General features: G+C 23.6%; 5 protein-coding genes across 5 annotated transcripts; 3 read left to right on the top strand and 2 right to left on the bottom strand.

Moving 5' to 3' along the window:
- Positions 1-1,678: 1,678 nt before the first annotated feature.
- On the top strand, positions 1,679-9,271 carry SRAE_2000488900 (Tyrosine-protein kinase receptor; the record flags this gene model as incomplete). Its single annotated transcript, XM_024643827.1, has 2 exons — positions 1,679-1,789; positions 1,886-9,271. 2 exons carry the CDS (start codon positions 1,679-1,681, stop codon positions 9,269-9,271), a joined length of 7,497 nt encoding a protein of 2,498 aa, XP_024509455.1.
- Positions 9,272-9,402: 131 nt separating this feature from the next.
- Positions 9,403-13,691, bottom strand: SRAE_2000488800 (Sushi/SCR/CCP domain and Immunoglobulin subtype domain and Immunoglobulin-like domain and Whey acidic protein-type 4-disulphide core domain and Immunoglobulin-like fold domain-containing protein; the record flags this gene model as incomplete). The annotated part of the gene is made up of 3 exons (XM_024643826.1): positions 9,403-11,739; positions 11,784-11,950; positions 11,996-13,691. 3 exons carry the CDS (start codon positions 13,689-13,691, stop codon positions 9,403-9,405), a joined length of 4,200 nt encoding a protein of 1,399 aa, XP_024509454.1.
- Positions 13,692-14,899: 1,208 nt separating this feature from the next.
- SRAE_2000488700 (Hypothetical protein) lies at positions 14,900-15,837 on the bottom strand (the record flags this gene model as incomplete). The annotated part of the gene is made up of 2 exons (XM_024643825.1): positions 14,900-15,444; positions 15,489-15,837. The coding sequence occupies 2 exons, from the start codon at positions 15,835-15,837 to the stop codon at positions 14,900-14,902; spliced, it is 894 nt and encodes a 297-aa protein (XP_024509453.1).
- A 1,075-nt stretch (positions 15,838-16,912) lies between these two features.
- Positions 16,913-19,082, top strand: SRAE_2000488600 (Kinesin-like protein KIF11; the record flags this gene model as incomplete). The annotated part of the gene is made up of 3 exons (XM_024643824.1): positions 16,913-16,992; positions 17,045-17,408; positions 17,445-19,082. 3 exons carry the CDS (start codon positions 16,913-16,915, stop codon positions 19,080-19,082), a joined length of 2,082 nt encoding a protein of 693 aa, XP_024509452.1.
- Positions 19,083-20,711: 1,629 nt separating this feature from the next.
- SRAE_2000488500 (Clathrin heavy chain) lies at positions 20,712-23,612 on the top strand (the record flags this gene model as incomplete). Its single annotated transcript, XM_024643823.1, has 2 exons — positions 20,712-20,738; positions 20,799-23,612. The coding sequence occupies 2 exons, from the start codon at positions 20,712-20,714 to the stop codon at positions 23,610-23,612; spliced, it is 2,841 nt and encodes a 946-aa protein (XP_024509451.1).
- Between the last annotated feature and the right edge of the window lie 1,098 nt (positions 23,613-24,710).

Raw genomic sequence — 24,710 nt, 5'->3', positions numbered from 1 at the left:
ATTTACTTTTAAACAATAGATATTTTAAAATTGTTAACATAAAGTAAATTACCTCAAAAGATAGTTTTATATAGATAAAATTTTGTAGATGAATTTATATTATATAAATTACACTAATATCTTTTTATATTTCTTTTATATATTACTTTTTAAATGATGTTTTTATAAAATAATACTAATTTCATACCGTTTAATGTGATATTAAAAGTTTATATATACCTTATAATAATTGCCAATTCAAAAAGGGCAATCTAAATCAAAAGATTAAAATATTTTCTCTCATTAAATAATTTTCTCTAGTTTTATTACAAATAAAATACATGTAGATATAGGATAATTTATATAAAAATGTTTTTAATAATATTTTATATAATATGTATCTTATATGACAAATTAAAATAAATAAGGATACATAAAAATAAAATATATCCTTGAAAAGTTTATATATTTAAATAAGTAAATTTTTTTAAATTAAAATATATATATATTTTTAAATTATTTTACAACTATATAAAAAAATTATTGTTAAAAAAAAATTAATTTTATCAACATAAAAATGATTTTTTTTTAAGAAAAAAAAATTATATATACTTTATTATAATATATAAATAGAAAAATTTATTATCAAAAAAATGAAATATTATTTATAAAAAAAAATAAAATAAAATCAAACTCCTAATCTAGTTGTGATATAACTTTTATTATGGACTAGTATAAAAATCTTTTTCTTAATGGATGGTTAATTAAAATATAATTTATATCTCCTCCTTTTAATTCTGTGGTTAATGTTATATTACTGTTGATAAATACCATTATTATTACTATTATTCTAAATAAAAATTGTTTGTTTAAATTAGACTTTTTTAGTATGTTGATTTAAAAAAAATTAATCCATTAAAAATTAATTGATCTTCTTTTTTAAATAATATTTGTATGTCTTTATATGTTTTTTTTTTAAATCATTTAATATAACATTAAAAAATTACAATTAAAAAATTAACCTTTCCCAAAGAATAACTTTTATTGAATTACATTTTATTATGATTCATTAGTACTAGCATTACTCAAGAAAGCACAAAAAATATAAAAAAATAACAAACATAAAAATATTTTTTTTTAAAACAATATCATGTATAAATGATACACTATAACCTACATATATATAAAAATGTATCACATATAATATGTATTATAATCATCTTTATATTTGAATCATTCTATACTTTACCATAAATAATATTAAAAAAAAAATTTCATACAACTTTAAAATCATTACCTTTATCAATATTTGTTACACATATTAATTTAATTTATCATTATTTACTTTTCATTAACAAAAAAACAATTATCATATCAATAATAAAAAAAAATACTTAAAAGTTTTGTTTCATAACTTATGACAAAAATGATAAATATCTTCACATTTATATAATATATATATATATATATATATATATATATATATAAGTTTAAGACTGCTAATTTCTTATTCTTGATCTCATAACCACAAATAACTTTTCTCTCTCTTTTAATATAAAGATATAAAACTTACAATCAATCTTCTTTTCTCCATTAAAGGTCATTAATTTAACTAATTTTTTTTTTCATTATACCTTTTTATTGTAATATAGATATATTATATTTACACGTTACACAATTAAACTACACCTAAATACGTATGTTTTTACCTGAATCTATATTTCTACTTTTTTTTTGTCATTTAATCAGTTCTACTATTTTTTCAAATACACTTAATAGCTGTAAAGATGCTTGTGTTGACAGAAATCTGGTATGTTATTATAATTTTTTTGTATTATATATAATATATAATATATATATATATTAATAATTAATATTATTATTTATTTTTTTATTTTTATTTAAGGCTATACCATTAAAACATAATCAATTATCTTGGGAACCAAATTTATTTAAAGATTGTGATTATTCATGTCATGTACTTTCATGTCAAGAAGGATGTAATGATTTAGAAAATAATGAAAGTAATTGTACTAGTAGATGTGAATTAACAGGATCACCTTTAGCATGTTGGCAAGGTTGCCGAAATGTCATTGATACATTTCTACATACACTTCAAGAATTGATTAATCATGTCTCATTAACAACAACTATTGATGAAACTCAGGGTATAAAGGTTAAATTTGAGTTTGAGGAACAATATACAGGAGTCCTACAAGATATAGCTTCAAGAAAAATTAAATATTATGGTCAATCAAAATCATCAACATTATCATCTGGCTGGAAATGGACACAATTTCCTGAAAATTCATTTAAAGAACAATCACGATCAACTATAATTTATGTTCCATTTGAGGAGTCAGCTTCTGTCCAATTTCGATTAGCCTTATCATGGCGTAATTTTACAATTGTTTCAAGGTCATTAACAAGACATCTTCCTACTCAACCATATATTTATTTACCTCCTAAAATTATTTCATCACTACAAATTGGTATAGATAAATATTTAATTTGTTATGAAGTTCTTCGTATACCAAATCCTGAGTATAAAATAATTTTAACAAAAAATGATGGCATTATTTTAATGGAAGAAATAACAACATCTTCATGTACACTTTTTAATAATTTAGAAATAGATAATTGTTGTAAAGTAACTATAAAAGTTATTGATAAAGAAAAAGAGTTACAAACACCAGAATTAAATTTAAATATAACAATTTTACCAATTAAAAATGAACAAAATCATAGCATTGATAAAAAAAGTTATCTTATTTTTAGTAATGGTACTCATTTATTTAAAGTAAAAGATTTAAATGACTATATCATGTTAAATGATCCAGTTTTATTAAATTTTGTCTCACCAGAAACAACAAAAGTTTCAACTATTGTTAATCTAGATAAAGATAATCTTTTGATTGGTTTTGAGGATGGATCTATATTTAAATATAATACTGAAATAAATATGGATAAAGAGATTGATGAGTCAAAAGAAAAAAATGACACTTCAAGTAATGGATTATCAACAACAATACCTTTACCTTCATCACTTATTAATAAACAAATGATAAAGTTAAAAGAAAGTGATGGAATTAAAATAATAGATTTAGCAATAGATCCATTTCAAGGTTATTTTTATGTATTAAAAGAAAATACAGGAATAATTAGATGTTCTTTAATTAATGGTTGTAAAAAAGAATATATAACAAAATTTATTGTTGAAATAGGAAAAGAAATAAAAAAACTTTCTGTTGATTATATAAATGGAGATTTATATTTTATTAATAATATTGGTGAAATTTTTTCAACATCTTTATTTCCATATAATATTACTGGAGATTATTCATTTCTTTCAATAAAAAAAATTGATGAAAAAGGAAAAAAAAATAAATTTTTTTATGGTATTGAAAAATTAAATAATGATACTGGATTAATAACAATTTCTAAAAATGGAATTTTATGGTATATTGATATTGTTACAAAAAAATGGAAAAATATAAGAGAAGATGTTACATTAAATGATATTTATAAAGATATTAAACAATTTCATTTATCAAATGGTAGATTATTTTGGATATCAACATCATGTGGTGATTCACATCCATGGGATTATTGTTTATATAGTGAGGAGAGTGATTTAAATGGGAAAAATATTCATTTAAATAAATATTTATTTCCTGGACCAGTTGTTACTTTTACATTTCTAACTAATTATAATCCACCACAATTTTTACAACCACCAGGAAAAATTGGTTTAATAATTAGTAATTTTAAGGCAAAAGTTACCTGGTTACCAATAAAATCATTACCATATCAAGATAATGATATAAGATGGAGAAATATTTTTTATGATGTTAAACTTCAATCACAAAATAATCAATTACAAGAAATAAAAAATATTTCTGCAAATGAGACAAGTGTTATTTTTAATATTGAACCTAATATTAAATATAAATCATCGGTAAGATGTTGTTTAGGAAATACAAATATATGTTCAGAATATATTACATCACAAAATACAGCTTTTCAATTATTTAATCAATCTAATGATAATAATATTGATGATAAAGTTATTATATATTCGTGGAAAAAAAGTGATAATGAAAATTTAACTATTAATAATATATTAGGTGAAGAAATAAATAATAGTGTAAATTATTATCCTAAAATACCTATAGATACAAATGCAATTATTGCTTATGAAAATTCAACACAATCTATTTATTTTTCAAAACAAAATACTATATCAATTGACAAACCATTTAGTAATTATTCACCATTTAGATTTTTTGATTATATAACTGTAACACATCTTACCTTAATTTCTAAGAAAGCATCAATTATTGTTGCATCATCTTATTCTATTACAGTATATAGATTAACTTCAACTTTTGATTATCAAATATATCAATGTTATAGTGATGAATGTGGTGAAGTATTAGGAGTTTCTATTGATGATGATACTGGTGAAATTATTTATTTAACACAAAATAAAAATGGAATTGTTCAATTATATAATTTTGATGAAGAAAATAAAAAGTCAAATTTTTTGGCAGAAACAAATAATTTTCCAAGTATAAATCAAGTTGTTATGATTCAACAAAAATTAATTTTTCTTACAAAATTAGGTAATGTTGGAATGTGTGATAAAAATTTAAGTAATATTAATATAAATTTTGCCCTAAAAGATGTTATTTTTTTGTTACCACTTCAAAAATTAACTAATTTAACAACTCTTGAAATGCCAAATTCTATTTTAAGTGATCATAAGGTATATTTTAATGATGAAATTGAATTTGGAAGTCATCAAAGAACAGAATTATCCTGGAAAACACAACCTTTACTTCCATTAAATTTTGCCATTTATAAAATTCAATTATTTAGAGATTCATTTGTTGGAGATAGAAATGTAGAAATATCTTTAAATACAACATTTAATATTCCACAACAAATTTTAGATAAATGGAGTTCTAAACAAAAATTTGATGTTATTATTGATGTTATAACTCCATGGACATTAACAACTACAAATAAAACAAAAATAATTGCACCTATCAAACCACCCTCACCACCTGATAGTCTTCGAATATATGCTACACAACAGACAACTGTTGATGGAGCTAGAGCTATTGTTGATTTATTTTGGGATGAACCAGAAGAATCTAATGGTGATCTTTTAGCATACCAAGTTAATTGTACTAATCTAGAAAGTGGTATATCAAAAATAGAAACTATTAATGCAAGAAAATCTAGAACATTTTCTATTGCAACTAAATCTGGAAAAATTATTTGTTCTGTTGCTGCTAGTAATGAACAAGGAGTTTATGGAAAATTTTCAAATCCTATTTCTATTGATAGTAGTGAATTAAAACCACTTGTAAGATTATTTGCCATTGATTCAGTTGGTAATTTGATGGCTCTTACCAATTGGACAAGTGAAATAGGATCACATAATAAAAATAAACGACAAATTGAACCTGCTTATCAATTAATGGATTTTGTTGGAAATGATTTGTATGCTATCAGAAGAGAACCTGACAATAATCAATTATTTATTGTTTTGTTAGATCTTAATGATATTACATCAATACTTCATAAAGTTGCTATTAATGGTGAATTTAGTCAGATAGATGCTATAACTAGTGATTGGATTGCAAATCGTCTTTTAATTGTAGCTAATCATCAAATAATGCAAATATCACTTGAACTTTTTACTTCACTTTCTGTTGTAACACCTAAAAAAATGTTTACCTTATCAACAGCATCACAAGATGCAAAACAATTATTATTTGATCCATTTACATATCATGGATATTTATTAACTAAAAATGGATCATTATTTTTAATAGATTTTAAAGAAGGAACTGAACAAAATCTTGCCTTATCAATAGATTGTTTTTCTTCACAAACTATTACATCAATGATGGCAGAATACATTTGGAATAGAGCTTCATCACCATTAATATATGCCTTAACATGGAATGGTTTGATAACAATTGAACCAAAAACAAAAGTATGTAAAGATATTTCTATAGATTGGAGTGTATTTGGTGAAAAAGGAATAAAATCAATTAGTTCATTTTCAATTGCTGATAAATTTTTTGTTTTTGTAACACCATTTCAATTATTAGTATATGATAGAAATACAGCAACATCAACACCAATATCTATTATTAATCCACCATTAAAACAAATTTTAGCTGTATCACAATCCAGTCAACCATCACCAGATAGATCTTGTTTTACATTACCACCATCAAATAATATTAAATTTACATTAAAAAATGAAGATAAAAGTGGAGCATTAATTGAAATTATTGAACCAACAATTCCCTCAAGTTGTAGTAGTATATCATTTCCTCCAACACAATATGAAATACATTTTAAAAGAAAAAATACAGATAAAGTTAAACATATTCAAAGTGTATCAAATATTATTCATGTAGAAAATGGAATTCTTGATAGAGATACAGATTATGAAGTTTCAGTAACATGGTTAAATAGATACTCTCCACCATCTTTACAATCAGAGGCAAAATTTATAAAAACTGGTTATGGTTATCCATCAGCACCACAAAATTTTAATACATTTAGTGTTTCTCCGGATACAGTTATATTATGTTGGTTATTACCACAAACATTAAATGCTCCAATTGAAGAAATAAGATATAAAATTACTCAACAATCTTCATCTTTAACTTCACCATCAGGTATTGGTGCAAGAAATTTTGTAAATGGTGGTTTTGTTCAATTACCAACAGATGTCATTATTTGTACTGGTAATCCATGTCAGGCAAAAGTTACAAGTTTAAGACCATCAACAGATTATAAATTTTGGGTTACTGCTATTCATGAATCTCATCTTAAATCACAATTAATTATTGATGATACTGAAGCAATATCTAATGAATCTAATGTAAGAACAAAAGATATTCCTGGAACATTAAAACCTGATAATGTTACCTCAAATTATATTATTCTTCGTTTTACCTCACTAGAACCAGAAAATAAACCAACAAAATTAACTGTAGAATATCGACAATCAGGTGTTGACTCAAATTATATATCACAACCAAATGTAACATTTATTCTTTCTGATATTGGTAGAACAAATGGTGTTACAATAACTTTAGAAAATTTACGACCAGCAACAACATATGACTATAGACTTGTTGCCACATATACAGGAGAATATGAATATCAAGAAAAAAATAAATCATATAATGAAATATTTTATCAAACAGCACAACAAATAAAAACTAAACCAGGAACACCAACAGCACCACAATCAGTAACAGCAACTAAAGATCAAGAAGGATGGATATTACGTTGGCAGTCACCAGTTAGTGATGGTGGTGCTATAATAACATCATATGCTGTTGACTTTAGACAAAATTCATCATCTGAATGGGAAATTGCTGAAAGAGGTTTATTACCAGATAAATTATGGTGGAGACCATTTACAACATCAAGTCAAATACCAATAAATCCAACATTAATGGAATTTAGAGTTAGAGCAACAAATAGTGAAGGTTTTGGTGGATATGCTTATAGTAAATTAGATGAAAAATATTTATTAAAAGAGGGTGGTGAAAAAAATAAAACAATGTTATGGTTAATATTACTTCTTATATTTTTAATATTACTAATATTTTGTGGAATATTTCTATTTATAGGATATAAAAAAAAAGTTAAAAATGATATAAGAAAACAAAAAATTAATAAAACTATTTCACTTGATATGATAGGACAATTAAATCGATTTCCACATAAAATGTCTGAATTACCATTAGAATTAAAAAATGAACTTAATACTTTACCTAAAGTTAGCAAAAATGATATAAAATATATTAAATTCTTAGGTTCTGGATCATTTGGAGAAGTATATCAAGGTGAAGGATATAATTTACCTATGTATAGTGGTAAAACAATATCAGTAGCAATAAAAACATTAAAACCTGGATATTCAGAAGATGATAGAATTAAATTTTTAAAAGAAGCTATATTAATGAATAATTTTGATCATAGAAATATAGTAAAATTATTAGGTGTTTGTTTTGAATCTGATTGCAATTTTTTACTTATAGAATTAATGGAAGGTGGAGATTTATTAAAATTTTTACGTTACTCTAGACCAACACAAAAAGAATCTTCAAAATTATCTTTAAAAGAATTAATTTCAATAATGGTTGATATTGGTAGAGGTGCAGCATATTTAGAAATGAATAGACATGTACATAGAGATATTGCAGCAAGAAATTGTCTTATAACATCAAAACTTCCTGAAAATAGAATAGCAAAAATTGCTGATTTTGGTTTAGCAAGAGATGTTTATAGTAATGAATATTATAGAGTATCTGGAGATGATTTTTTACCATTACGTTGGTTGGCACCAGAAGCTGCAAAAGATGGTTATTTTTCTAATAAAAGTGATATATGGAGTTTTGGAATTCTTTTATGGGAAATATTAACACTAGGAGAAACACCTTATGGTAAAAGAAAAAATTTTGAAGTTATTTCATATGTAAATAGTGGTGGTTTACCTGATAAACCTGAATATTGTCCAGATGATGTATATGATATTGTTAAAGAATGTCTTATTTTTAATGTTACTGAACGACCTTCTTTTTCAGTTATATTACCAAAACTTGAAGATCTTAAATGTAAACCTGAATATAATGATGATCAAGCATTTCCTCCAACCAATGAATATTTTGGTCATACTAATTCTGCATTTGAAATGTCATTAGTATCTTTAAGAACTAACTCAATGTCTGATTCAATAAAATTAGAAGATAGAAAAGAATCAAATATTTCAAAATTTGATAAAAGTAACAAAAGTATTGGAAAAAAAAGTAGTAAACCAATAATTTTAAGAAGTTTACGTAAAGACAAACAACAACATTTTCCAGAACCATTACCAACAAATGAAGAAATAAATTCAAGTATAAAAAGATCAATTAGTAGAATGAGTGGTACTTTTAGACCAGAAAGTTGTATGTCTTCACATACATTATCAACATCTCTTGATCCAGATTATGATTTATTAGGTAAACGATCTTCGTCAATAGGTTCATATACAAATGAAGGATTTGATCATCAATATTCAGATTATTATTTAAAACCAAGAAAATCAAGTAATTCAATATATTTTAATCCATCTAAAAATAAAGCACCACAACCACCAAATAATGATATAGATACAAATTATCAAATATCACAAGATTCTACATTATCATATTCTGAAGATAATGGTGATAATAGTTCCAAAACGGGAAGAGTTTCACAGGTCTAATAAATATATTTATAACAAAGTAAATTAATATTTATTTGTTTTTTTTTTTTTTAATAAAAATTTTATATGAATAATATTTTCTTTTTGTATAGACAAATAGATATACAATAATATATTTTTAAACTTTATTATTAACCTTTAACACATTTAGGAACTTTTCTATTCCATATACCATTAGGTAGACATTCTAAAACATTATGAGAAGTTAATTTAAAACCATTTCCCATTTTACATATATAAACTATTCTATCTCCAACTTTATAATATTCTTTTTTTGTACTTGTTATATCAACATTATTATTAATACCAGGAAATTTACAAACAGCTTCACATTTTGTTACCATATCTGACCATTTACCATCTTTTTGACAAATAATAAAATCATTTCCTGTTAACATATAATTATTTTTACAAGAAAATATTAATAATGTTCCTGGATAATATGGTGGTGAATATATAGAACTTTCTGTATATGATGAATGAAAAAAAGAAATATTAACATTATCTATATCATTATCATATGATAAAGGTTTAAAATATTGTTTAATTATATAACCATTAACTGGAATATCAATATCTTCATTACATTTTTTTGGTATACATTTTGGTATTTTAGCATTTTTACTCCATGTACCATTAACAAGACAATGTATATGATGATTACCTTCAATATCATAATTTGATGGACAGGTAAATGTTGCTATACCACCATATTTATATGATGTTATAGAAACTCTTAATTTTGATTCTGGTGTTAAAGTTAATGGTTGACATATTTTTTGTATACATGTAGGAGGTTTATGAGACCATTTCTTATTTGGCATACAAAATAAGGCTCTAGGACCAGAGATCAGATAATTGGTTGGACAAGAAAATTGTGCCATTGAACCAATAAAATTTGTTTTTTGTGAAAAATGAATTAATAAATGTTTTGATGGTGAATTTATATATGAACAGGTTGCATCTGTTACAATTACTTTAATTGATCTTGTACTTCCACTAGAAGGATATGTACAATGATATATACCAGAATCTTGTGGTAAAGTATTTGGTATAGAAAGTTCAAAAGCTGAAAGCATTTTAGGTTTACCGGCATAATTAACATCTGATTTAAGAGGATAACTTCGATAAGATGAATCATATCTCCATATTGGTAATTCTTCTTCAATTTTTGTTGGTTTATGTAAACATAAAAGACGTAATGTAGAACCTTCTTTTACAAAAAGTTCACCTTTTGGTGCTACATAATAATTAGGAGGATTAATACCATCAACAATAAAATGAACAGGTGGTGATGTTCTATCACCAGAAAGTGGATCTAATATATGACATCTTGGATATGGAGCTGACCATTTTCCACGTAAACATGTTATTTCTGTTACACCTCTTATTTGACTTAAATAATTATTTGAACAGGTAAATTGTAATTTATCTAAATATTGAAAATATTCATTAAAAAGTACTGGTCTTTTTCCTTGTACATGATAAACAGATAAATTAGCAGTTGAATCCATTTCATATATACAAGTATCTTTAATATCAGGACATCTTATCATATCTTTAGGTTTTTTCCATCTACCTCTACGACATTTTAATTCTGATGTTTGATATTTAAAATCAGATACATAACCATACATAGAACATGTTACAAGTAAAATTGTTCCATGAGGAAAAATAGTATCAGGTGATAAAGAATTTTTACCAAAATTAATATTATAAATTTTGTATGTTGTATAATTTAATATTGGTAATTTACATACACGAGTATTTAAATAATGACTATCTGATGTTTGTGATATTTGTTTTGGTTCTTTAATTAATATTTCATCAATACATGGAAGTAATCTTGTAACCCATTCTGTATTAACACATTCAATAGCTCCAGCCTCATCTTCTTTTTTATCATTTTTAGAACAATAAAAATGGAAAAATGTACCATTAACAAAAAAAGGTAAATTTTCATTTAAATATTCTTTATATTGTAAAGATGAATCATTAAATTTATAAACAGATGCTAATTGTTTAACTTTAGGTGCAGGACAATAATTTATAGATCCAATTATATATTTATTACATTCTAGTTCTGGTTTAAATTTTCCATAAAAACATGAAGTAGTAAATAATTTTATTTTATCAGAATTTTGAGCAAAACTTTTACATGTATATTTTATACTATTACCATGTTGTAAAATTGAAGATGATGTTATCCATGCAATATCAACATTCTCTAATTCATATAAATTACAATTTAATGGTTGACATGAACCAAGAGAATCTGTTAACATTCCATATTCACAAATTGTTTTATTAATACCAACAACATGATATCCTTTTAAACAAATTAATTGAATTTCAACTCCATGTGTAACTAAATCTTTTGATTGAAGAATTTTTTCATTATTTTCATTAGTTAAAAAAAATGAATGTAATCTAATGGGTAATTGACAAACAGGTTTAGTATGATATGCCTAAAAAATAAATTTTTTAAAAAATTATAAAAAATTTTACTTACATTTTTATATTCCGAAATTGTTTTATATTTATCATCAATAAAAGAAACATTACGTTTATTTCTATTCCATACAATTTGCCCATCAATTGTAGCATGTGTTTGTGAAACACATTTTGGTTTAACATTAGGTTTCCATTGACCATTAACACATGATGCTTTTGGTGGACCTATAAATTAAAGTAATAAATTATTAAAAAAAAATTTTTTTTTACCTATTAAAATTGTTCCTTTATTACAACTAAAAGTTATACTTTTACCTTCAGCAACTTTATTTATATAATTAGCTACCATATAACTTCCCATTTGTCCTTCTAACATTATACTACCATCTTTTAAAATACCAAATGTTTTTTCTGGATGACCACAACTAATTGGTATACATCTAAATTTTGATTTTTCAATTATCCATTCACCAAACATACATTTAATAGAATTATTTTTAGATGATGCCTGAAATCCCTGTCTACAATGATATTTTGCAATTGAACCATGTGTTGATTTGGTAAAATAAACTTTTGCATGTGATAATCTTGGTGGCCAATTTTTACAACTATTTGGAACACATTTAGGAATATGTGACCATGTACCATTATTACAATTAATAAAAGGATTTAAATTAGTTTCATGTTTTGAATTACAAATAACTTTTAATCTTGCACCATGTTGTACAAGACGATCAGAAAGTATTTTTTCTATATATCCTCCACTAATTTTTGGTGTTTTACAATGTGCTAAACATTGTGGCATTGGATGTGACCATTTTCCATTTTCTTCACATTTTGTAAATGGTGATCCAAGATGTTTCATACCTTCATAACAACGAAATATAACTGTTGTACCATATGATGTATCAAAACCTTCAGTATATCCATTATATAATGGTTGTAATGGTGGGCATTTTATTTCTTCACATATAGGTTCACTACCTGCCCAAATACCTTCTTCAGTACAGAAACGTTGAACTTGACCAACAAGACGAAAACCTTCATTACATGAATATGAAATTATTGATTCATAAGATAATGATGAACCAATAACTGAACCATGTAAAGGATCTGGTGGTCTACTACATTCTGTTGGTTGACAAGTAGGTTTATCAAATGTCCATTTTCCATTACTTTCACATTTTCTAGTATGTGGACCAATTAAATGAAAACCAGGATAACAATAAAATTTTACTTCATGTGGATAAAAAAATAAATTACCATCTCGATATCCATTTAATGGAACAGATGGATCTCCACAACTTATAGCTCTACATCTTATATCAGGACCTAACCAAGTAGCAAAACCACTATTATTTATAAAACATTTTGCTTTATAAAATTGTTTACTAATATTTGTTGTAGGATTTGTTTCATAATTAGCTGTATATCCTCTTGTACATTGATATGTTACTTCTGAATTTGAATCATATTGTCCATTAAAACTACGACCATTATTAACCGTATATGGTAATTCAGGTGGTGGTCCACATTTATATTGAAGTCTACAAATTGGTAAAGAACCACTCCATTGTTTGTTTCCTTGACATCTTCTTTCTGAATTACCATTTAAAATATAACCAGGGTTACAAAAATATTCAACTATTGAATTAAATTTAAAACCATTTGAAAGCATTATATGACCATTTTCAGGATTAGAAAGATGTGGACAATTAAGATTTGGATTTATACAACTCATTCCACATCTACCATCACAAAGGCATTTTTTTTTTCCTCTTCTACATTGTTTATCATTATTACATGCCTTTTTACATTGTTGAGGACGAGGTTTTTCAAAAAAATTAGTTGGACAATAATTATTATTTGAATCTATCACTATAGGTGCAATCTTTTCTATTAATAATATTAATAATAATAATAATAAACCTATTCTTTTAACCATCTCATACCACCTTGGTGTCATTAATATTCATCTAAATGAAGTAATTATCATTGAAAATAGTAATAATAAAAATAAACAAATGGTAAATAAATATAAGTAACAAAATTTTTTTACTTTTATTACTATAATAACACTTAATAATAAGTTTGATTAACACATTTCAACATTAATATTGTTGTAATGTTTATTCAATATTAACAAATAAAATATATATTTTTAATTTCATGTACCAAGTAAAATGTTAAAATTAGTACTGATCAAAGAAAAAGAGGGAAATATTATTTGAAAATTAAATAAGTAACTAAGATAATTCTTTAACATTGGTACAAACACCTTCTAAAATTTTCCTCTAGATGTTGTATATTATATCTAAATAAATTGGAAATGATTAATTAACTAGCCGTCATCGAAATTTGATAAAATGCTTTTATAATTTATATTATTAAGAAATTTTTCATCATCAGGTAACTTTTTTCTTTCCTATTTAATGTCCTTAAACATTAAGGCACACAATATGGGTTTTTAAATATTATTATACAAATACTTATCTACCAATATTAGATAAATTAAAACCAAAATATAAATATCTTTAGAATTATAAAAAGTATAATTTATGGTTTTAGTTTGATAGAAAAATAATTATAATAAATATTTGTCTCTTATATTATACCATGCCTCATTTCCTGACTATATAATTAGCTTATATATCTAACTGAAAGAAATAGGTTTCATAAATACTTTACCATCATTTTCCTTACAACAGCTTTTATATACTTTTGTTTCCGGATAATGCCTTTTAATATCTTATTACATGTAGAGTAATATTTTTCTTTTACATAAATTGTTGTTAAGAATATAAAAAATATTATAAAAAAAAAAGTTTTCTTTTTTTTTTTTTTTTAATTCTAATCCTCCATCTAAAAATTGGCGCATTAAATTTTACATACCTTTTTTATTCTTCAAAAGTATTCATACAACATATATACTTGATAATTAGACAAACCTTCTAACTATCAATAAACCTAACTTTTGGTTACACCTCACTGCTTATATGATAAAAAATAATCTCATTTAGAGAAAATAATAATAAAAAAAAACATCTGTTAATTTATAAAAAAAAAAAAAAAGAGAAGAGAAATTTAATAAGTAAAAAAAATAATATGTACAAATAAAATTTAAAATTCTATTAAATACATGCCTCAGCTTAATAATAATAAAATATAAATTATTTAGATAATATCATTTCTGTCAAAACTTCTTCCATCAAAAAATGGTCTTCCAAAATTTCTGGGATCACCTCTTGGTTGACCATTGTTGAATGGTTGTCGGACGATGCCAGGATGATATAAATCTGCATCAGGATTACGGAATGGATTCAAATTAAAGGGATTATTTACATCTATCCAAGGATCTACTTGTGGCCCACCAAATGCATTAAAAAATGGATCTGGGTTCACGGGACGTCTTGGTGGTACTCTTAATGGATCTAATGCCTCCTGAATTAAAGCATTAGCTCTATTTTCTGCTGCTCTATCTGCAAGCAATCTTCTATAATGTAATTTATATGCCTGTAATGGGTCGGCAGTATTCTCTGTAACATTAAAATCACGTTTTAAAGCAAAAATCCAATAATTTCTGGCAATTCCATTATTTAAAGAATGCCTTATTGTAGAATTAAGACGTTCTAAATTTAAAAAATCTTTAGGTGCCAAGTATTTTACTATAATTGTTCCCAATAACGCCTGCCGAAAGATATCGACAAATGGATTATTAACTTAAAAAAAAATAAATATTTATAACACTAGAAAAAAAACATACCTGTTGATGATAAGCTTTTAAATTCTTTTACTAATCCTGTAACTTCTCTTAATATCTCCGAAGTAATCATTCCTTTATAAAGTGAAATATTATTTCCAAAAAGTCTATCATTTCCCGAAGCAATAGATGGAACAATAGATGTACACCTAAAAATTTTAACTCCAGATTCAGATGTATCATTTTCATAAATAATAAAATCAAGTGTATAACTAATACTCTTGTCAACAGAATGAGTATTCTTTATTCTAGAATAAAAAACCATCTTTAATCTACTTGATTCATTATCACTCTTTACAAGTCCAGCAGCCCTAGTCTCTTCAACGATAATCTCTTTTATTTTTTCTAACATTTCTGATAAAAATTTAAAATATTTCGCAATAAATACACCAATTAAATATAGAAATGATAAGAATTGAATACAAACGTAAACAGAGAACCTTATCACGATAATGGTTGGAATTTCGTACTTCCAAAGTTGTAAAAAAAAATTGTTAGTAGTGTCCAAATAAAACAATTTTTATTTCCAAGTACATATATGTTGAAAGGATATTAAAAAAATAAAACTAGGAAGATATTACCAATGTAATGTTTACTATTTTGTTTGAAACTTAACATGCTGAAGGATATTTTAATTTTTTCCATGTTTTAAATACATTTTTTTTGCAGTACCAAAAAACAATTTTTAATTAAATAGTACCAAAATATTTGTAATATTTTTACTTTTAAAATTTAAACTAAATCATGGCCATTTCAATAAGTGGTTTTGATGTTTCGTTTTTGAACAATTATTTTTTACTTACCACATAGTAAACTTTATTTATGTTTACAAAAAAAAATCTTGCTTAACTTTACTTAGCTTAAAGTAAATTAGGATGATTATTAATAGCTAGGAATTCAAATCATGAAAGTTGCATAAAAAATATTTATAATTCTTCCACTTGGTATAGCCAATATTTTGTTTCAGGAAGAGTTATTTATGTTAATAAATTATAAAATATAAATGTAAACTGTTCTAAAGAATTTAAATAATTTTATTTAAAAAAAAAGATACTTTATTATTAGTAATTTAAAAAATCTTAAGAATATAAATAAAAAAAATTTTAATAAAATGTCATCAAATCAAATTTAACTTAAAAGTTTCAAAAAGTATTTTTTTAAATTCTTTTTCTCTAAATATAGAAAAAAGCATTTGTACCATTGTTTTTGGCAACAAATCAACATAGTCTTTGACCTTTTAAAAGAATATTTTAAAGGTGTCAATCAATGGTGTATAAACCAATTTTGCGCAATATTTCTCCTTTGTCTTACTCAATCAAAGCTGTACTTCTATGCAAGATTCGTTTTTACTTTTATAATAGATAGAATTTTTTTTAAATATAATGTTTTTTATATAATGATATTTATTTAATAATTTTAGATAAACAATGTCATCACTTTTTGCTACATCTACTGTTTCATATGGAAAAGGAGGTAAAAGTTGTATAAAAGTTGGAATTCGTATTCGGTATATTTTTATAGTATTCTTATTAATATACAATTTTAAATATATATTGTAGACCTCGAAGTTCAAAAGAAATAGAAAAAAATGATCCATCAGTGCTTCGAAATGTAGGCTCATCAATTATGTTAGCTGATGGTGAAAAAGAAAAAAAGTTTTCTGGATATGATTTTGTATTAGATGAATCTGTGACACAATGTCAATTATATAAAAAAATGGTAGCAGAATATATTCCTCAACTGTTATCTGGATATAACTGTACAATATTTGCTTATGGACAAACTGGAACAGGAAAAACTTTTACAATGGAAGGTAAATGTGACAATTTAGATGAAGATGGTACTTTTAAATGGGATTCTAATAACAGTGCTGGTGTTACATCAAGAGCTATGCAACACATATTTACTATGCTTAATATTCCTGTAGGTTTTTAGATATTTTTTTTGTACTTTGTTTAGACATGTACTCGAAAAAGTATAACAATAACATATGTAGAATTATATAATGAAGAAGTATATGATTTACTTGGAGATGATATTTCAAAAAAGTTAAAGATTTTTGATGATGCACAAAATTCAGGGAGTGTTTGTATTAAAGATGTCAAAGAATATGTAGTGAATAATATGCGAGATGTATATAAACTACTTAAACATGGTGCTTCAATGCGGCAAACAGCTGCCACTGCAATGAATCAACGAAGTTCTCGTTCTCACGCTGTCTTTACAGCTATTGTTGATTGGGATGAAACTTTAGGGCAAGAAGTAACAACCAGGAGAGGAAAAATAAATCTTGTCGATTTAGCTGGATCTGAAAATATTGGAAAAAGTGGAGCAACTAAGGGAAGTGCTCGTGAAGCTGGTAATATTAATACAAGTCTTCTTGCTTTAGGACAAGTTATTAATGCTTTAACGGAAAGAAGTTCACATATTCCTTACAGATCTTCGAAATTAACAAGAATTCTCAAAGATTCACTTGGAGGATCAGCATTAACATGTTTGATTGCCGCTATTTCTCCAACAATGTCTAATAAAGGAGAAACTATTTCAACTTTAGAGTATGGATTAAAGGCAATGAATGTTGAGAATGATATTCGAGCTAATATTAAAGCACGACGTGATCAACTTTTCTCAACATTTAGTATTATGAATGATTATATTCGAAGAATTAACGGGTACTTTCGTGATGCTGCTTTAACAACAAATCGAAGTAAATTGCTTTCGCTTATGGATAAAGATTTATTCTCTAAAATTGATAGTCTTATTTTAAAAAAAGATGATCTTTTCGAAGAAGCTCATATATGGTTTACTACTAATACAGAGGCTTTAAATAATTTTGAAGAAGAAATGAATGAACAGGCAAAAATACTAAATGACCGTGAATTTGCTGTCATGGCTTTAAAGTTTAAAATGGAATTATTGGAAGATGAAATTCAAGAGGAACTAAACAATATTGAGAAGTTAAGTGAAAAATCCAAGGAGATGCTAGTGAATTCACAAAATTGTCACGATACATTATCTAGTAAAATTCTTTTTTTGGAGGAAAAGTGTTGTCGTGGGCAAGAACTTTTTAAAAAACAAAAAAACTTTTTTAATCAATATGCTCAGGAAATTCAGCATAAATTGAATGAATGTGAAGAATTAGAAAAAGTAACAATCTCAAATATTGATAATAAATTAAAAGAATTAAGAGCAGGTTTAACAACTGAAATTGATAGTATAGCAGAGATAAAAAATATTGAGACAAAAGAAAACATAGAATCTGCCAACAAATTGCTTGACTCAGTTACAAATGTAAAGGATTCAATTGTCAAAGTTTTAAATTCACAGGACATAATATTAGAGTCATTCAAAACAAATAAGGATAAATTTGAAGCTAGTGTTGATGGTAAGTTTCAAGAATTAAAGGCAATACAAAATTATACTACGGAAATACAATTTGCTTGTGAAGGAAAATTAAAGGAAAATATCGCCATTAACGAAGAAATTAATTTGATTGATAAATACTCTCAGGAAATTAAATCCTTAATTAAATCTCCAGAAAAATCAAAAGCTGCCATTGAATTAGAAAAGTATCTTTCTGAAATAGAAAATTTTTAGTATTTTTAATTATTAATTATATATATAGATAAGAAATTAAATATAAAAAAAATTCTCTAGATATAATCGTTTTTTCTTTATTTTAAATACTGTGTAATTTAAAAATATTTTTTCTTTTATGTGATTGGGTTTTCAATGGAAAATTTTTTGTATTAATTCCATGTAGTTTTTACTTTTTATCGATCATAACTTTTCAAAAGGTAATTTTTTTTAACATTATGATAGAATGATACATATTATTTTGCGTATGATTTAGAACACAATTAGAAAAAGTTCATTTTTGAAAGTCGGAGACTGACAAGGGTTCTTAAAAAATAAAGTACTTTTAGAAAAACATAAAAACTTCCTTTAAAATGAAGTTATAATCATACGATTTTAGATAGGAGATAAAAAAGACCTTTGTTCATGTATTACTGTGATATTGGAAATAAATTCAAATTTCAAAAAAAAACTATGAAAATACAAATATAGTAAAAAAATTTTAAATATTTTTTCATACTTGCAATATTTAAGAATTAAACTTGTTTTTTAAAAATTTTTAATATCATATTTGAAAAAAAAACAATATTTAAGATTTATTTTGAGATTTGAATTAAGATACAATTTATAAATTAATTCTAATAAGATTTTCCAAAAATAATAACTTTGATGTTTTTAAATTTAGTGAACAAAAAAAAAACTTTATAAATTAGATACTACATTATTGTCAATTGATAAAACTTCATTTAAAAACGTGTACTTTGAAAAAAATTGAAAAAAACTGGGAAAATAGTGGGGGTAGATAATTCTCTGTTCAGATATTAAAAAAACAATAGTAAGGTTTTATTACAAGTCTGAATCTTTTAGTCAACAGAAAGAAAACGGATAAACTTTTTCTGTTCATCGTATTGGATCATGAGATGGAAACACTTTTATTGTATTTGTATTCATATTTATGATTTTTTGCATATTAATTTATTCAAAGTGTGTAAATTTAAATAATTTTATTATATTTTTATACATTATAAACAAATACTTGAAATGATTCAATAAATGATAATATTCAGCAAATACTTACAAATAAAATTAATTGGAAAAATATTTATTTGTATTATAAAGATAAGAAAAATTGAATTTGGTATGAATAAATTTTTAAATAATATTATAACACAAACTTAAAAGCATAAACAAGATAGAATGACTATAAAGTTAAAATTTATTTTTGACAGAGAATTTTTAGTCAACCATAAATTTTTAAATAATACTCGCTAAAAGTTCTCTTATCTAACAACATATACCTTTAACCAAATTTTTGTTTCATTATATTTTGATAGAAAATATTTTGTTACCTCTTCATTTCTGAGGAAAGAAAATATATTTAAAATAAAATAGTAAGTACTGAAGTAACATACATATTTTTATTTACACAATTATTATCGGGTAGAAAAGTTTATGTGAATGAAGAAATACTTTACATTAATAAGCTGCTTGTAATAGTAATTTTATTACTTTTTTTCCTGACATGATATCTTATCAATTGATGGTAAGTTAAAATGAAATATATTATTTTATTTAATTTCTTAAGTTCCATAATTTTTAACTATTTTGTTTTGATTAAAATATTATATTTATTTATATTGCTATGAAATAATGATAAAAGCATCTTCTTGTCTTTTAGTAAGTTTATTTATTTTACAATAAATAATAACAGACATGAAATATCTTCTTTTTTTTTAGCTTATTCAATATGGTGTTAAACTTTCAGATATGTCTTGGTGCACAACATCAATAAATGAAAATGATTATATTATGTGTTTAGTGACAGAAGAAGGAAATAAAAAAATTATTTTAATAAATTTGAAAAGTAAAGAAAAAACGGTTTATGAAACTTTAGCTGATTCTATTAAAATGAATAATTTTAAAAATATTTTAGCACTTAAAAACAAATCTTCTATTCAAGTTATAGGGATTGGTGAAAAAAAAAATATCATTGTTCTTAATATGCCTTTTGAGGTTGAATACTGGAATTGGATTGATGAAAATATTTTAGTTTTTATTTGTATTGATAATATTTATTATTTTAACATTTATAATAGTAATAGACCTTTTATGACAATTTTAAGAAATGATACTTTAAAAGGATATATTATTGTAGATCATAATTATAATAAATCTACCAATTATTATTATATAGTTGGACTTAAACAAGATATAAATAAAGTATATGGAAAAATAATATTAACAAATCAAAAAAATACTCAATGTTTTGATGGCACAGCTGGTTGTTTTTTTAAATATAAAAAAACAAATTTATCATCATTTGAAACTTTTTTTGCATATATTAATAAAAATACTACCGGATGTTACATTAAAATTATTCAATTAACTAATAGTTCAGAGGAAAGTATTAACAAAGAAATATGTCAAATAAAAGTTGTTTTTTCTTTGTTTGAATTAAAGTCATCTGATATCCCAAAAGCATTATATTTTTGTGAAATTTTAGGAATATTTTATATAGTAACAAGAGAAGGAAAAATAATTGCTTATCAATATGATTTAAAAAAAGAAATTGGAAGGAAAGAATTAACTAAAAAATTAGTAATAGCAAGCTTTTTTAATCGAAAGAATAATGCGATTATGATTTTTGTTAATGATGGTTATCTATATAAAATTTATGTTGAAAATGTTTTACCAATTCATGTTAGCTGTAGTGATATAGATTATAAAGCAATATCAAATGTTTTTAAAAATAGTTTAAATTTAAATACATCTTCATATATGGAAAATATAGAAACAAAATTTGAGAAATTAATTAGTTCTAAAAATTATATTGAAGCAGGAAGAATAGTTGGTAATGATAGAAGTGATAAATTACGTAATATTAATATAATGACAAAACTTCTTAATTTTAAAACTACAGATCAAATATCTGAAAGTTTTGAAATGTGTATGAAATGTTTAATGAATAGAACATCATTAAACTTTCAAGAAACACAATTATATATTCAATATTTAATTTGTACTGAAAACAAACTTTTGATTGATGAATGTATAAGGAAGGGAAAAATTGAATTTACAGATGAAATTGGAAATGATTTGTTACCATATTATCCTGATTTAGCAATAAAAGTATTTGCAAATGCAGGTTCATTTATGACTGTTATAGAATATTTATTATATATTAATGATGATAAAGAGCTCAAATTATTTATGAAAAATTATAATCTTAATTCATTGTTTATGGATATGTTTAATAGTTTAATATTATCTAATCCTGATTCAGCTTTAAAATTTATTTTCTTTTTAATTGATGAATACTCTGAGTCAACTAAAATTGAAATTTTAGAAATTGTAACAAATATCTTTGTTAAAAATTCCTATTTTGATCAAGCTGTTCAATGTTTACTTGGAAATTTAAAAAATGATTCACAAAAAGAAAGTGAATTACAATATAAACTAATAATTTTATGCTTAAAATACTATCCAACTATTGCAGAAAATATTTTTAAAACACAAAAATATACCTTTTATAATAAAGAAAAAATTGCTAATATTTGTGAAAAAATGGGTCTACCTCATTTAGCATTATATAATGTTAAAAATATAGATAAAATATGTGATTTATTTCAACAAATTAAACTGGATGATTATGAAATACTTGAATATTTATCAATTGATACAATGATATCATGTGTTAAAAAACTTATTGAAAATAAAGAAACTTATATGGTAGCATATAATATTGTTAATCATTATCATCAAATATCGGGAGATGAAAGGTTTTTAAAATTAATCGGTATATCAAAAGAAACTGAAACAACATACGGAAATGGTTTAGTATCACCTACTATTAGTATTAATGATAATTATGAAAATTCATTATATCCATCACTTGATAAAGATTGTTTTAATAACAATTTTAATTTAAACTCAGATGAAATAAATTATACATCAATATCAAAAAATCACTTAACAAATACAAATAGTCAAACAAAGTCAAATTTTAATAACCTTTCTACTAATATTTCAACAAATTCTTCCCTCATGACTATTCCTCATTTTTTAATAAATAATATACCGAAACAAAATGATGAAATAAATAATGACAATTATTTAAATCAACCAATTAAATGTAGTACAAATGATTTAGAAAAAAATAAAAAATCTTTCAATAATTATAGTGATTCAGAAATATTTAATGAAATTAAAATAAATGAATCAAAAGATGAATCAACAGTAGATGATTGTATTACTTCTAAAAATACTTTTATATTACCTAATAATATATCACTAGAAGTTGAAAGTAATATTAAAGATGTGAATAATACAAATGTTTTAACTTCTCATATACAATTGTCTCCATTATCAAATAACGAATTATTACTTACAGAAATTCGTAATGGAATAAAATTAAAAAAAGTTCCGAATGAAAGAATTAATAAAAAAGAAGTAATTACTAATGATTCTAAAAATGATATTAATTCCATTTTAAAATCTGGTCTTGAAAGTAGAAGAAAATATTTATTAGAAGATGATGATGAAGAATGGTGATATTTTTATAATCTTTTATAAATTAGCATATTATTTACTCATACAAATAAAAATTTTAAAGACTTTTATTTACTTTTGACAAATATTTATTAAAATACAATTTTGTACAAAAATAATATTTATTAACTAAGAAATCAATGCTATTCTATCCAACAATGTCTTTTTACTTAATAACTTTTAAATGAAAAAGTCTTATCTAATTTCTCCTCACGTTCATATTTATTTTCTCAATATCTATTTATTACTTATTATTATTATATAATTGTAAAACATATTTAACATAACAATATTTTTAATAAATATTATAATTCTAAGGTAAAAAGGATAATTTTATATTAAAATATATATATATATTATTTTGTCTATGTCAATCACTCATTCCATTATCATTCATTCTTTTTAACACCTTAAACAAGTTACATTATTTTGGCTATAAATTTTTATTTTAAATGGTAAAACTTTGTATTTACAAATTGTACTGTTGATATTACAATGTTATTTACATTTATCGACAATAAGTTCATTATAAAAATATTTTATAAAATATAAAACTATGTGTTTTATTACCAAATCCTTATGAAATGATATTTTATTTAAACTTAGATTACTACTTTTATTATTATTTTACTAATACACCTGTTATAATATACAATATATATCTTCAAAAATGTTTTTTTTTTTTTCATTTTTCTTTTAACACTACATTTTTACAAAATTATTTAAATATTTTTGTCTTTCTTATTTCTTTGAATATTAAATATACTTAAGAAAACAAAAGTTATTGATAAAATAAAAATTTTTGTTTCAAAATTATTTTATAATTTCAAAATTTTTTTTTTCTTATTTAAAAAGTATAAAAACTTTTTTTTATAACTATTATTCTACATATAACAATTTTATAATTTTAAAATTATAATAATAATATTTAAAGAATAATTAAGAATTACACAAATACTTCTACTTATTAAATGACAAAAGGTACACGCGACATAATTATTGTCCTCAATTTCTTGTTGTTAACTTTTATTAAAGAAGCTAGTTTTTTTTTATCATTATTACAATTTCTTCCTCTAATGATTTATCTTTTGTCCTTGTAGT

The sequence above is a fragment of the Strongyloides ratti genome (genome assembly GCF_001040885.1).
Source record: "Strongyloides ratti genome assembly S_ratti_ED321, chromosome : 2".
Lineage (NCBI taxonomy): Eukaryota > Metazoa > Nematoda > Chromadorea > Rhabditida > Strongyloididae > Strongyloides > Strongyloides ratti.
Note: the sequence above shows the minus strand (reverse complement) of the source record. Positions and strands in the feature narration are given on the sequence as shown.